At 45.9% G+C, this 14,437-nt stretch overlaps 1 protein-coding gene across 5 annotated transcripts in view; it reads left to right on the top strand.

Moving 5' to 3' along the window:
* greb1l (GREB1 like retinoic acid receptor coactivator) overlaps positions 1-14,437 on the top strand; it is a 96,544-nt gene that overhangs the window by 71,967 nt on the left and 10,140 nt on the right. For all 5 annotated transcript variants that reach the window (XM_084183516.1, XM_084183518.1, XM_084183517.1 and 2 more), the window contains exons 13-23: positions 1,280-1,579; positions 1,808-1,936; positions 2,408-2,542; positions 2,728-2,925; positions 3,119-3,299; positions 3,569-3,752; positions 5,959-6,092; positions 7,924-8,266; positions 8,917-9,032; positions 9,150-9,394; positions 9,554-10,134. In XM_084183516.1, the coding sequence (XP_084039642.1) occupies positions 1,280-1,579; positions 1,808-1,936; positions 2,408-2,542; positions 2,728-2,925; positions 3,119-3,299; positions 3,569-3,752; positions 5,959-6,092; positions 7,924-8,266; positions 8,917-9,032; positions 9,150-9,394; positions 9,554-10,134 (2,546 nt within the window). The remainder of the gene's footprint in view (positions 1-1,279; positions 1,580-1,807; positions 1,937-2,407; positions 2,543-2,727; positions 2,926-3,118; positions 3,300-3,568; positions 3,753-5,958; positions 6,093-7,923; positions 8,267-8,916; positions 9,033-9,149; positions 9,395-9,553; positions 10,135-14,437) is intronic.

Genomic DNA, 14,437 nt, shown 5'->3' with positions numbered 1-14,437 from the left:
TTGAGAGCATCTTGACTGTCTGCATCACCGCTTGGTATGGCAACTGCTCGACATCCAACCACAAGGCGCTACAGAGGGTAGTGCATAGGGCCCAGTACATCACCGTGGCCATCCAGGAAGGTCCTAAAAATTGCCACCCAAGTCATAGACTGTTCTCCCTGCTCTCGCACGGCAAGCGGTACCGGAGCGCCAAGTCTGGAACCAAAAGGCACCTGAACAGCTTCTACCCCCAAGCCATAAGACTGCTGAACAGTTAATTAAAGACTACCCGGACAATTTACATTGACCCCCTTTACTATATATTTCTTTATCTTTATTGTTTTGCACTGACTCCCTTGAACTGGCTCTATGCACACTCACTAGACTACCCCCACACTCACACATACAACACTGACACTCCAACAAACACACACACTACATATGCTCACAAACATAAAACACACACACACATGCATATTGACACCACACACACACACCCACACTACTGCTACACTGTTTATGCCTGCGGTTATGGAACCCCTACCTGTCCCAGACCTGCTGTTTTCAACTCATAATGATCGGCTATGAAAAGCCAACTGAGATTTATTCCTGATTATTATTTGACCATGCTTGTCACTTATGAACATTTTTGAACATCTTGGCATGGTTCTGTTATAATCTTCACCCGGCACAGCCAGAAGAGGACTGGCCACCCCTCATAGCCTGGTTCCTCTCTAGGTTTCTTCCTAGGTTTTCGCCTTTCTAGGGAGTTTTTCCTAGCCACCGTGCTTCTACACCTGCATTACTAGCTGTTTGGGGTTTTAGGCTGGGTTTCTGTACAGCACTTCGAGATATTAGCTGATGTAAGAAGGGCTATATAAAATAAAATTGATTGATTGAATTGATTTATTATATATCCTGACTGCCTAGTCACTTTTACCCTTACCCACATGTACATAATGTAGTACCTCAATTACCTCCTACCCCTGCACATTGACTCGGTACTGGTACTCCTTGTATATAGCCTCATTATTGTTTTTATTGTGTTACTATCTCCTTTTTTATTCAGCAAACATTTGTCTTACTTTTTAACTCTGCATTGTTGAGAATGGGCTCATAAGTAAGCATTTCACTGTAAAGTCTAAACCTGTGGTATTCGGCACGTGACCAATCAAATGTGATTTGATTGTCTTGTTCACATTATAAAAACATAACAGCATCGTCCCCGTAAAACACATAGGAAATAGGAAAGAAATACATCAGTTTCCCATGTCTATCTTCTCCTATCTCTCCCTCCCAGGTTCGGAGCAGATCCCTCTGAGGGAGGAGTTTGAGCAGATCGTGCTGAAGGCCATGTTAGTTTGTCCTGGAGGTCCCTCCATCTCTCCGGCCCAGCTGCCCTGGCTGGCCCGCCTGGAGGCCAGTGTCTCTGGGGGCAGTGTCCAGGTCCTGGTCACCTACAACTCCCTGGGGGAAGGCATCTCGGAGTCCCTGCGCTCGCTTTGTGACGGGCCGCCCTACCAGCAGTGCCTGCCCACCTACGTGGTTATTGTGTGTACCTCCAAGATGAGCGGCAACGAGTTCTGTGTGCTCGTGCTGGGTGAGTGTTCTCATACCGTCAGTACACTATAATACCTAGATGTAGTATGTCTGTATATTTGTAGCATACTAAAGGAAGTAATTACAGTAGGTGAACCTTGCCTGAGACCTGAAGACTTGCGTAAGCTCCCAGAGCTAATGCCTAGGCGTTTAGCTCTGCGGGCTAACACAGTCTTAAAGCGCAAAGGAGACTCGGGCTCGTTCATACTTGTCTGTATGTGTCTTACAGGGAAGTACCAGGCACGAGCGCTAGCCGAGGGGATGCTCACCACCAATGAGTTCCTGAAGGAGATCAGCTACGAGCTCATAACAGGGAAAGTCAGTGTCCTGGCGTCTCACTTCAAAACCACCTCACTAGGTGAGTATAATAGATGCCATGGGACACGACATCAATTGAAAACACTCAAAGGTCATTTCTACGCTATTTTCTCGTTTTGTAAAGGAGGAAACGTAATTATTTAGGTAGCCCAATGAATTAATGAATGAAGCTGTGTTACAAAGGCATCAATGACAATGTTTATTTTAGTTTCCGTATGACAACGTAACACCACAATCTAAGTCTCATATTGTGTTTCTGTATCTTTTCCCAATGGCACATATTCACCTTCCTAAATGCCCACTGGCCCATTCCAGTTAGGCAGTCACAGGACTGAAACGAGACACTGTGCCACAAACAGACAGACACATCAATATTTGATGAGTCGATTTTGCTTCTGTATCTGCTGTGTGTGTGTGTGTGTGCGCGCGTTACACTTGTGTGTGCTTGTGCGCATGTGTCTGAGTGGCTCTGTCTCTGACTGGTGGTGGTCTGTTATGTTGTTGTTTCCAGGAGACAACCTGGACAAGCAGCTGGTGCGTATCCAGCGGCGACGGAAGGGCCAGGTCATCCAGCCTTTCCAGGGCGATGTCACTGACCACATCCACTCCCAGGAGGCAGCCACCATGGTGCCACCCTCCGAGTCAGGTGAGGCACGGCCTCTGTCAGGCCCCTCTTCTGTCCCTTCCTCCTCTTACTGCTGGAGACTCGGATGCTATGAAGCCTCTGTATCAGAATATGGATGGATAGATATGATAATAAGCTACAGTATATACTATATACTTGGCTCTAAGTTTCCAGTATGCTGATATGTGTGTTCCTCCCCCCTCCAGAGCTGCTGAGTGAGTTGTTTCAGATCCACCCTCCCCAGCTCAGTGTAGCTAGGAGCCTGCTCTCCCAGGTGTGCTCCATAGCAGACTCAGGCAGCCAGAGTCTGGACCTGGGACGCTTCTGCAAGGTGGACTTCCTGGTTCTGGTTCCCCCGTCTCACGTCCTGGTGAACCAGACCGCTCAACGCATCCGACAATCAGGTACTCATGAGGGGCAAAGAGGATCAAATTAGAATCGAAAGGCAGCAACGGGCAATACAGTTGGTGAAAAACAATTAATTTCTAGGTGGTTGTCAACAAGAGTCCCATGTCAAGACTATCTCTGCCTTTTTATGAGGTTTCTTAGTTACATGTGTTGGACTTTTTGTAATCTCTTTCTGCCTGTCTCTAAAAGGAGTTCTAGTCGACCTGGGTATAGAGGATGCGTCCTCAGCCCACCAGAGGTCCGACAAGTATGTGGTGCGTCTAGACGGAGAAGTCCACGGCAAGATGGAGGCCTTCATGAGGAAGGTCAAACATAACCCCTACACCCTGTTTGTCCTCATCCACGACAACTCCCACGTGGACCTGACCAGGTAACACACACACACGCATGTCGAACACACACACACACACATTTGAGTATTGAAATTGTGCTGCTGACACTTGGTTCTGACAGATGTGGTAATGAAAACATTGCTATGGTTAGAGGGTATGTCCTCGGCTGTACAGTGTACTGAATAAGAACAGAACAGCCCAAGCCAAGACAGAACAAGACAGAGAAGAGCAAAGGCTTCTTTTTAGTAATACATATAGAACAAGTTTCCCCAAGGAAACCTCATTTTTGTTTCCCCTCTATGTATAGTGCCCTGTCCGGTTCGGTGTGCCATGGGGAGCTTCAGGGTCTGGCTGACAGGGTGGTAAACTGCCAGGAGGTCCTGGAGGCTATGAACCTGCTGGTTCTGCAGGTCAGCTGCTTCCCATTCACCCTGCAGACAAGACAGTCCCGCATCAGCGTCCACAATGAGGTGCACTGGCCAGCCAACACAGTGAGTGGCCCTGTGCAGTGGTTCATCTTTGCCACCTGGTGGCAGCGATATGGAATTACATTTACATGATTTTAGTCATTCTAATAGACACTTATCAAGCGCAACTTACAGTCTGTCAGCGCATTCAAATAAGGAAGGAAAACAACCACATATAACAATCATTGCAAGTTAAACCTTCTAAATGGCCGCTTTCTGCAAAATCATTGGGGAGGTCGTTCCACCACTGAGGTGTCAAATAGAGATATGTCAGACAGACAGAACCAATGATGTATATAAACTCTGGATTGCTGAAGATATGTATTGGCCATTGAGAGGCTTTGAAGCCACCGTTCGGCCATATTGGCACACCCCGGTAGGAGCAGTCCTCCATAGGAATGAATGGAATTCTACAGTATTTCAATCAAATGTTTCAAGGACAAAATTACATGTATTTAAGTATTTTTTGTTGTAGTGGGGACAGTAACATTAGTAATCTCGAAAAATTATACTTTAAGGAAAATGTTTTTATATATTGTTTTCATTTTTAAAAAATGTTTAGCTCACATAATATAATTTAGAAGTATGCATTAAAACAGATTACCATTTTTTGGGGAGTGCCAAGATGGAGGCCCGGTGGCTTCAACACAGCTCCCCCCTATTGGTCATCTAATGTATATATAAATCATTGGTCAGGACATGTAAACTCAGCATAAAAAGAAACGTCCTCTCACTGTCAACTGCGTTTATTTTCAGCAAACTTAACATGTGTAAATATTTGTATGAACATAACAAGATTCAACAACTGAGACATAAACTGAACAAGTTACACAGACATGTGACTAACATAAATTGAATAATGTGTCCCTGAACAAAAGGGGGGTCAAAATCAAAAGTAACAGTCAGTATCTGGTGTGGCCACCGGCTGCATTAAGTACTGCAGTGCATCTCCTCCTCATGGACTGCACCAAATTTGCCAGTTCTTGCTGTGAGATGTTACCCCACTCTTTCACGAAGGCACCTGCAAGTTCCCAGACATTTCTGGGGGGATTGGCCCTAGCCCTAGCCCTCACCCTCCGATCCAACAGGTCCCAGACGTGCTCAATGGGATTGAGATCCGGGCTCTTCGCTGGCCATGGCAGAACACTGACATTCCTGTCTTGCAGGAAATCACTCACAGAACGAGCAGTATGGCTGGTGGCATTGTCATGCTGGAGGGTCATGTCAGGATGAGCCTGCAGGAAGGGTACCACAGCGTTGAGATTGCCTGCAATGACAACAAGCTCAGTCCGATGATGCTGTGACACACCGCACCAGACCATGACGGACCCTCCACCTCCAAATCGATCCCGCTCCAGAGTACAGGCCTCGGTGTAATACTCATTCCTTCGATGATAAACGCGAATCCGACCATCACCCCTGGTGAGACAAAACCACGACTTGTCAGTGAAGAGCACATTTTGCCAGTCCTGTCTGGTCCAGCAACGGTGGGTTTGTGCCCATAGGCGACATTGTTGCCAGTGATGTCTGGTGAGGACCTGCCTTACAACAGGCCTACAAGCCCTCAGTCCAGCCTCTCTGAGTCTATTATGGACAGTCTGAGCACTGATGGAGAGATTGTGCGTTCCTGGTGTAACTCGGGCAGTTGTTGTTGCCATCCTGTACCTGTCCCGCAGGTGTGATGTTCGGTTGTACTGATCCTGTGCAGGTGTTGTTACACGTGGTCTGCCACTGCAAGGACGATCAGCTGTCCGTCCTGTCTCCCTGTAGCGCTGTCTTAGGCGTCTCACAGTACAGACATTGCAATATATTGCCCTGGCCACATCTGCAGTCCTCATGCCTCCTTGCAGCATGCCTAAGGCACGTTCACGCAGATGAGCAGGGACCCTGGGCATCTTTCTTTTGGTGTTTTTCAGTCAGTAGAAAGGCCTCTTTAGTGTCCTAAGATTTCATAACTGTGACCTTAATTGCATATCATCTGTATCTTAACGACCGTTCCACACGTGCATGTTCATTAATTGTTTATGGTTCATTGAACAAGCATGGGAAACAGTGTTTAAACCCTTTAAAATGAAGATCTGTGAAGTAATTTGGATTTTTACAAATGATATTTGAAAGACAGGGTCCTGAAAAAGGGACATTTCTTTTTTTGCTGAGTTTAGATGTAACTAATAGACAGAGAGATCCATTTGCTCAGACAGCAGCTTATGTTCCTGTATTTGACACATAGGGGGAGCTGTCTCTTAAGGAGCTGGTGTACTTTGGCCTGAGGGACTACAGCAGCTCTCTGCAGTGGGGGGTGGCCAGCCCCATCCTGCGCTGTGACGACGCCTTCGAGAAGATGATCAACACACTGCTGGAGAGGTCAGTCAGTCACTTGGGGTCAGGGTTTAGGGGTCATAGAATCTCTAAGGGTGTTTTAACATATAGTCCTCTTCAGTGGAGGCTGGTGGGAGGAGCTATTTGAGGACGGACTCATTGTAATTGCTGGAATGGAATTAATGGAACAGAGTCAATGTGGTTTCCATATGTTTTATGTGTTTGATAACGTTCCATTTATGCCATTCCAGCCATTACAATGAGCCTGTCCTCCTATAGCCCCTCCCACCAGCCTCCAATGGTCCTCTTTAATATAACCTTTCTCAGTCCTCTTTAAAGTGAACTCTGGGGTAAAAAAAAAAAAAGCAAAAGAACTCAGTTCTCTTTGTATTCACACTGCCCTTGCCTTTGAATGAGGGCACCTGGACCTTTTGCCAGTTCACTTATTTTGTGGTCCGAGTCCTCTTTACATTGTTATGTTTTCAAACATTCACTGAATGCACTCTGGGTTTATATAGAGTGCAGGACAAGCCATTCCATCAGAATGTGTTACCGGACAGCTAGATATACCTACTTACATTTAGGAAACGAATAGATTGCATTTAGTTAAAAGGTGAGACATAATAATTGCAATCAGAAGATAATATTAACATGTAAATATTATGGGTAACAGAATAAATAGCAGAAGAATAACTGCAGATTAAATCATGATGTAATTGAAAATTGGACCCAAGGGTGTCAAACTCAATCCATGACGGCCTGGTGTCTGCTGGTTTTTGGTTTTTCCTTTCAATTAAGACCTAGTGAACCATGTAAGGGGAGTTCCTTACTAATTAGTGACCTTAATTCGTCAATCAAGTACAAGGGAGGAGCGAAAACCTGCTGACACTCGGTCCTCCATGGAATGAGTTTGACACGTGTTGTAGTTAGGCTACTGCCCCTTTAAGAGCTAGAATTGATTTTGTACCCTATGTTGTGATTCTCACTAAATATGTTGTCTTCTCACACTATTCAAACCCCACAATCGAATTAACAGTTTATGAAGCTCTCTTAGCCTTAAGATCACATATTGCAAACAAATAATCTTGAACTAAAAACTCGCTAATCAATATCCAAAAACAGTACATGTTTTTTCCGCAAACCTGCACATCATCATCTTCTCTCTTTTGTGGCACCAATGTCATGGTTATGGCATGGGAAATGTTGCAATAGTCTAATGCAGGGTTACTCAACTCTTACACTACGAGGTCCGAAGCCTGCTCATTTTCTGTTCTACCTGATAATTAATTGCACACACCTGGTGTCCCAGGTCTAAATCAGTCCCTGATTAGAGAGGAACCATTAAAAAATGCAGTGGAACTGGCTTCGAGGTCCAAAGTTGAGTTTGAGGGGTCTAGTGTGTGGTGCGGGAATAATGACAAGCTAACCTAGGGAGCTTTGTGTTCACATTGCCCTAAAAAAGGGAACTAGACTGCGAAATTCAAGCAAACCTAACTCAGACCACCTTTCGAGATGGTGTCAGTTCGGTTTACTTCAGGGGTCTGAGTTCGTTTGGAGTGTTCACACTGCACAAAAAATTAAGCGAACCACACTGAGTTCACAAAAATTGTCTGAAAGGGACCAAGTGTGAAAACACCCTAAGGAGATTTAGGGACAAGTTTAAGGCTGATAGGCATGGCCTCTTTTCCTCTCTCTCACACACTCTGTGTCATAAAAGTCAAACATATTGCTACAAAATGTATGGATAATTTCGTTTCAGGATTGTCAGAAAGCCCATGCTTGACCAGCTCCCCAAAAAGCTGCTAAACCAGTTCACCTGGACACCAAACCTGCCTTAATACAACTAACACCACCACCTCTCCTCTCCCGGTTGCAGACACCCCCACCTACACAGCATGGTGATCAGGAGCTACCTGTTGATCCAGCAGTACACGGAAGCCATGATGGCTCTGACCTCCTCACCTTCACTACGGGACCACATCACCCCAGAGACCCTGGCCATGGTGGAGGATCTGATCAGTGCCCCGGGCCGGGAGGGGACCAGGGGCCGGGGCCACATGCTGCTGGTCCGGGTGCCCTCTCTGCAGCTGGCCATGCTGGCCCGGGAGCGCCTGGAGGACGTCAGGGACAAGCTGGGTCTTCAGTTCTGCTTCGCCGTGCTGCTGGGGAGCCCTGCCGCCGAGCTCAGCCTTCCACGACACTTCGCTAACCGACTCAGGGTGAGACGTGAGGGCAGGGTGGCCAATTTGGATCTGCCTATTCTTACATCTTAAAGGCCCAGTGCAATCAAAAATGCGATTTTCCTGTGTTTTATATGTATTTCCACACTATGAGGTTGGAATAATACTGTGAATTGTGAAAACTATGATAATGCCCTTTTAGTGAAAGAGCTGTTTGAAAAGACCGCCTGAAATTTCAGCCTGTTTTGGTGGGATGGAGTTTTGGCCTGCCTGGAGACATCAGTTAGTTAATAGCCCAATAAGAAAGACAATTCCAAACCTCTCTGCCAATAACATATAGTTTTCAATTTTCCCCTCCCCACTCCCAGACAGTCCTAGCAAAATTCTTGCTTGAGAAATTGCTCTTTGCTAAGAAGCTATATATATTTTTTGGGACCATTTTTAATTGAAAACAATCACAGTAAGGCACTTAATTGTTACCCAGAAATGATTTGACCTTTAACATTGGACCTTTAACACCAACTCTCTCTATGAAAGAAGTGGTTTCCTGAAGATGTCTTAAAAAAATGTCCTCATGTCAAGGGCCCACCCACTTTCATCAAAGACTGAGAAATTGGGTAAATTAGGATCATAATAACTTGGTTTTCATTTGGCTCCTAAACATTTCTAATTGTGTGTTGTTTCTGCAGGCCTGGCGGGGCTGTGAAAGTGAAGACTGGGTCCCTCACACCTATGAGGATCTGGAGGGTCTTCCCTGCATTGTCATCCTCACTGGAAAAGACCCTCTAGGAGAAACCTTTCCAAGGTAGTACTGACATGACAGCATCTATATCTACCTAGCCATAGAAGGTGCATCCTCTATTGGATTGACTTTGTAGAATCGATGAATCCCCCACCTCACCTTTATATCTTTCCCCCTTAGGTCCCTGAAGTACTGTGACCTGCGTCTGATCGACTCCAGCTACCTGACGCGTACGGCCCTGGAGCAGGAGGTGGGTCTGGCCTGCTCCTACGTGTCCCTGGGGTTGGTAAAGGAGCCCTGCAGGTCCATGGCCCCCAGGGACCCAGAGACAGATAAGACCAGCGGCCCCCAGGATCCAGACCTAGAGCTGCACATGGACCTGGAGAGGCCCCAGAGCAACGGCAGCGTTGCTACCAAAGGCTCCGGTAGGTACCTGGACAAAAGAGACCCCACATGTTTAGGAAATGGTGACGAGACGATTGTTTAAAGGGTTTAGGATACTGTGTAGTGATGGTGTTACAGTTGTGTTTATGAAATCATTTTGAAATACTGTTCTATGAGTCTGAACTCTCTCCCTTCCACAGGTTCTCTGGCAGAGAACAGGGTCAGCTCCTCTGACATCCCTGACTCCTCCCAGAAGCCTTCCCCCTCCTCCTGCCACCCCGGAGGCAAGGCGGGCAGCATCATGATGGAAGAAGGGACAGGTCCGGGCACGACCTCATCCTCCCCCCGCCGGGTCAAACAGGAGTGTGACTCCCTGGGCAGTGCCACCCCCCGCCCCTCCAACGCCCCTCCCTCCTTCTGCTCCTCCTCCTCCTCTTCCTCCTCCCCCTCCTCCTCTTCGACCCAGCACCCCAGCCAGTCTACGCAATGCGGCCGCGGCAGCAAGTCGCCTCGGGTCTCTCCCCGGACTGTCATCCTGTCGCGAGCGGCCTACAACCTCCTGGCAGGAGAATCAGGGAGCCAGCTGAGCTCCTTCTCCCTGCTGCCTCACGCCGATGTGGGTTGGAGCAGCCCACTGAGGCCCCTCTTCACCCCTAACTTACAAGGGTCAGAGCAGAGCCTCTTCTACAGACAGTGGACCGTAGCCAGGCAGCACCATGCCGACCACGAGGCCCCCCCGGGGCCACACCCACGACGCCTGCTGCTCAGCGGACCCCCACAGGTTAGAGACCATACAGATATTTATATATCACCTCTTGTCTATATCAATGACAGCTTCTTTCCTACAGTGGGGGAAAAAAGTATTTAGTCAGCCACCAATTGTGCAAGTTCTCCCACTTAAAAAGATGAGAGAGGCCTGTAATTTTCATCATAGGTACAAGTCAACTATGACAGACAAATTGAGAAAAAAAATCCAGAAAATCACATTGTAGGATTTTTAATGAATTTATTTGCAAATTATGGTGGAAAATAAGTATTTGGTCACCTACAAACAAGCAAGATTTCTGGCTCTCACAGACCTGTAACTTCTTCTTTAAGAGGCTCCTCTGTCCTCCACTCGTTACCTGTATTAATGGCACCTGTTTGAACTTGTTATCAGTATAAAAGACACCTGTCCACAACCTCAAACAGTCACACTCCAAACTCCACTATGGCCAAGACCAAAGAGCTGTCAAAGGACACCAGAAACAAAATTGTAGACCTGCACCAGGCTGGGAAGACTGAATCTGCAATAGGTAAGCAGCTTGGTTTGAAGAAATCAACTGTGGGAGCAATTATTAGGAAATGGAAGACATACAAGACCACTGATATTCTCCCTCGATCTGGGGCTCCACGCAAGATCTCACCCCGTGGGGTCAAAATGATCACAAGAACGGTGAGCAAAAATCCCAGAACCACACGGGGGACCTAGTGAATGACCTGCAGAGAGCTGGGACCAAAGTAACAAAGCCTACCATCAGTAACACACTACGCCGCCAGGGACTCAAATCCTGCAGTGCAGACATGTCCCCCTGCTTAAGCCAGTACATGTCCAGGCCCGTCTGAAGTTTGCTAGAGTGCATTTGGATGATCCAGAAGAGGATTGGGAGAATGTCATATGGTCAGATGAAACCAAAATATAACTTTTTGGTAAAAACTCAACTCGTCGTGTTTGGAGGACAAAGAATGCTGAGTTGCATCCAAAGAACACCATACCTACTGTGAAGCATGGGGGTGGAAATATCATGCTTTGGGGCTGTTTTTCTGCAAATGGACCAGGACGACTGATCCGTGTAAAGGAAAGAATGAATGGGGCCATGTATCGTGAGATTTTGAGTGAAAACCTCCTTCCATCAGCAAGGGCATTGAAGATGAAACGTGGCTGGGTCTTTCAGCATGACAATGATCCCAAACACACCGCCCGGGCAACAAAGGAGTGGCTTCGTAAGAAGCATTTCAAGGTCCTGGAGTGGCCTAGCCAGTCTCCAGATCTCAACCCCATAGAAAATCTTTGGAGGGAGTTGAAAGTCCGTGTTGCCCAGCGACAGTCCCAAAACATCACTGCTCTAGCCCTCCTGTTATGTTGTGGGTCAATTTGACCCGTTTCCACTTTTGCGTTGTCTAAAATACTAGTTAACCACTCTTTTTCGCCATGAAATTACATGACTTTTCCTCATTTAGGGTCATGAACCTAACTGCAAAATGTGGACACACTGATGTGTTGTGGAATGTCTGTGTACATTTTGTATACAAACATGATGTTGTGGGTCATTTTGACCCGGAGGCTTTCATGTGTATATATATTTGCACAGGTGCAAAACAAAAAAGTGTCTTTGATTTATTTTGTTTTGACTGGTCCTGGTTGCACTTTTAGAATTGTGTTTGGGTTAAAAAGGGCTTTCCCAAGCTTCTCCTCAGTGTGAGAGCAGCAGGTCCCTGACACAGACACTCAAAAATGAGCTCCAAAAGATTTTCAATCAATGAAGTCTTATCACAAATTCTGGACTGTGACAGTGAAAAAGAAGAAGAGGTTTCAGAGACAGAGGATATTTCAGAGATAGAGGACAATGCTGTTGATGATCCAGATTTTGTCTTCATTGAAGAGGATTCAGAGGAGGAGTCTGCCGTACCATCCCCTACATCAGATGAGAGACAGAGCATGCAACAAGCATCATCAAGAGAAGAGAAGACATGGAAGTCTAAAGATGGTCATATTGAATGGTCACCGTCACCACAACGAGGTCAAGGTAGACTCTCAGCTTCCAATGTAATAAAAATGGTTCCAGGACCTACACGATTTGCTGTCACTCGAGTCCATGACATACAATCAGCTTTTGAGCTCTTTTTACCCCAAGCAATAGAGAAGATTGTTCTGGACATGACCAACTTGGAGGGGAGCCGTGTGTTTCAAGAGAACTGGAAGCCACTGGATCGGATTGACTTGCATGCATACATTGGATTGCTCATATTAGCTGGAGTCTACCGGTCAAACGGAGAAGCAACGGCCAGCCTGTGGAATGAAGAGAATGGAAGGCCAATATTTCGGGCAACAATGTCTCTACAAGAATTCCACATAATTTCTCGGGTGATTCGCTTTGATAACCGTGATACCAGACCGGGTCGACGTGAAAGAGACAAACTAGCTGCAATCAGAGATGTATGGGATAAATGGGTGGAAATTCTACCGTTACTGTACAATCCCAGTCCTCATGTTACAGTTGATGAACGCCTTGTTCCATTCAGAGGACGTTGTCCCTTCAGACAGTATATGCCAAACAAGCCTGCAAAATGTGGCATCAAAATATGGGCAGCATGTGATGCCACATCAAGCTATGCATGGAATATGCAAGTTTACACTGGGAAGCCACCCGGCGGAGTGCCTGAGAAAAACCAGGGGATGCGGGTGGTGCTGGACATGAGTGGAGGGCTGCAAGGTCATAACATCACGTGTGACAACTTCTTCACATCCTACCGCCTTGGTGTTGAACTACAGAAGAGAAAGCTGACCATGGTTGGAACAATCAGAAAAAACAAACCTGAACTTCCCAGTGAGCTTCTGAAAATGCAGGGCAGAACTGTGCATTCCTCTAAATTTGCTTTCTCTGAAAATGCAACTGTTGTTTCATACTGCCCAAAGAAGAACAAGAATGTTCTTGTAATGAGCACAATGCACAAAGATGCATCGCTGAGTGCAAGAGAGGACATCAAGCCACAAATAATACTGGACTACAATTCCACCAAAGGAGGAGTTGACAATTTGGATAAAGTCACAGCAACATATAGTTGTCAGCGCATGACTGCCCGCTGGCCTTTGGTGATTTTCTACAACATTGTGGATGTGTCTGCTTACAATGCCTATGTCCTGTGGACTGAAATCAACCAGCAATGGAATGGTGGCAAATTGTACCGACGCCGGCTTTTCCTAGAGGAGCTCGGCAAAGCTCTCATCACTCCCAAGATCCAGAGGAGAGTCCGGCCTCCTCGGTCGACAGCAGCTGCATCTGCCGTCCAGAAAATTCAAGCTGGACCATCAACACATGCCTCCAATCAACCAGAAATGGATCCAGTGGATACAGGCAGTGGCAAGAAACGGAAAAGATGCCAGCTCTGCCCCCCTCGACAAGACAGTAAAACAAGCACCACTTGTGTAGAATGCAATAAATACATCTGCAGAAAGCACACACACACATTGTGTTCAACAGGTAGAGAGAAAGACTGAAGGGATAATATGGACCAATAGGGGGGGAAAAAACCTACTTGGGGAAACTGAAAAATCTTGTTTGTGAGAAAGGAAATATGTTTAACAAATAGTTCTTAAATATTGTTTAAAAAAAATAAAAAGTATTGTATTTCTTCTTTCTGAAATGTCTGATAAGACAAAATAAAGTTGTTTCTGTTTTTACTTAATTCTTTGACTGTCTTGAGTGTGTTTAAACTGTGCGGGTCAATTTGACCCGTAACATAATGGATGTCATTTTTTTCCAGCAAAGCACAAGGGCTAGAGGAGATCTGCATGGAGGAATGGGCCAAAATACCAGCAACAGTGTGTGAAAACCTTGTGAAGACTTACAGAAAACGTTTGACCTGTGTCATTGCCAACAAAGGGTATATAACAAAGTATTGAGAAACTTTTGTTATTGACCAAATACTTATTTTCCACCATAATTTGCAAATAAATTCATTAAAAATCCTACAATGTGATTTTCTGGAATTTTTTTTCTCATTTTGTCTGTCATAGTTGACGTGTACCTATGATGAAAATTGCAGGCCTCTCTCATCTTTTTAAGTGGGAGAACTTGCACAATTGGTGGCTGACTAAATACTTTTTTTCCCCACTGTATAAGCCATGCATCGTATTCTAGAGCTGCATGCTGATATTAATTTTCCTCACTTATGAGGGATAAGTGAGGCCCTGGAGATAACTAGCACTATTCAACCAAGAGAATATCGACCTAGTTGTATGGAGTCTTAAGAGGCAATTGTGTATAATGACGGTATTCGAATGGATACCACATATTGAGTGGCAATGGCTGCATGCAATGTCA

Source organism: Coregonus lavaretus (assembly GCF_964263955.1).
Source record: "Coregonus lavaretus genome assembly, chromosome: 19".
NCBI classification, from domain to species: Eukaryota; Metazoa; Chordata; class Actinopteri; order Salmoniformes; family Salmonidae; genus Coregonus; species Coregonus lavaretus.
This window is presented reverse-complemented; position numbering and strand designations above follow the sequence as displayed.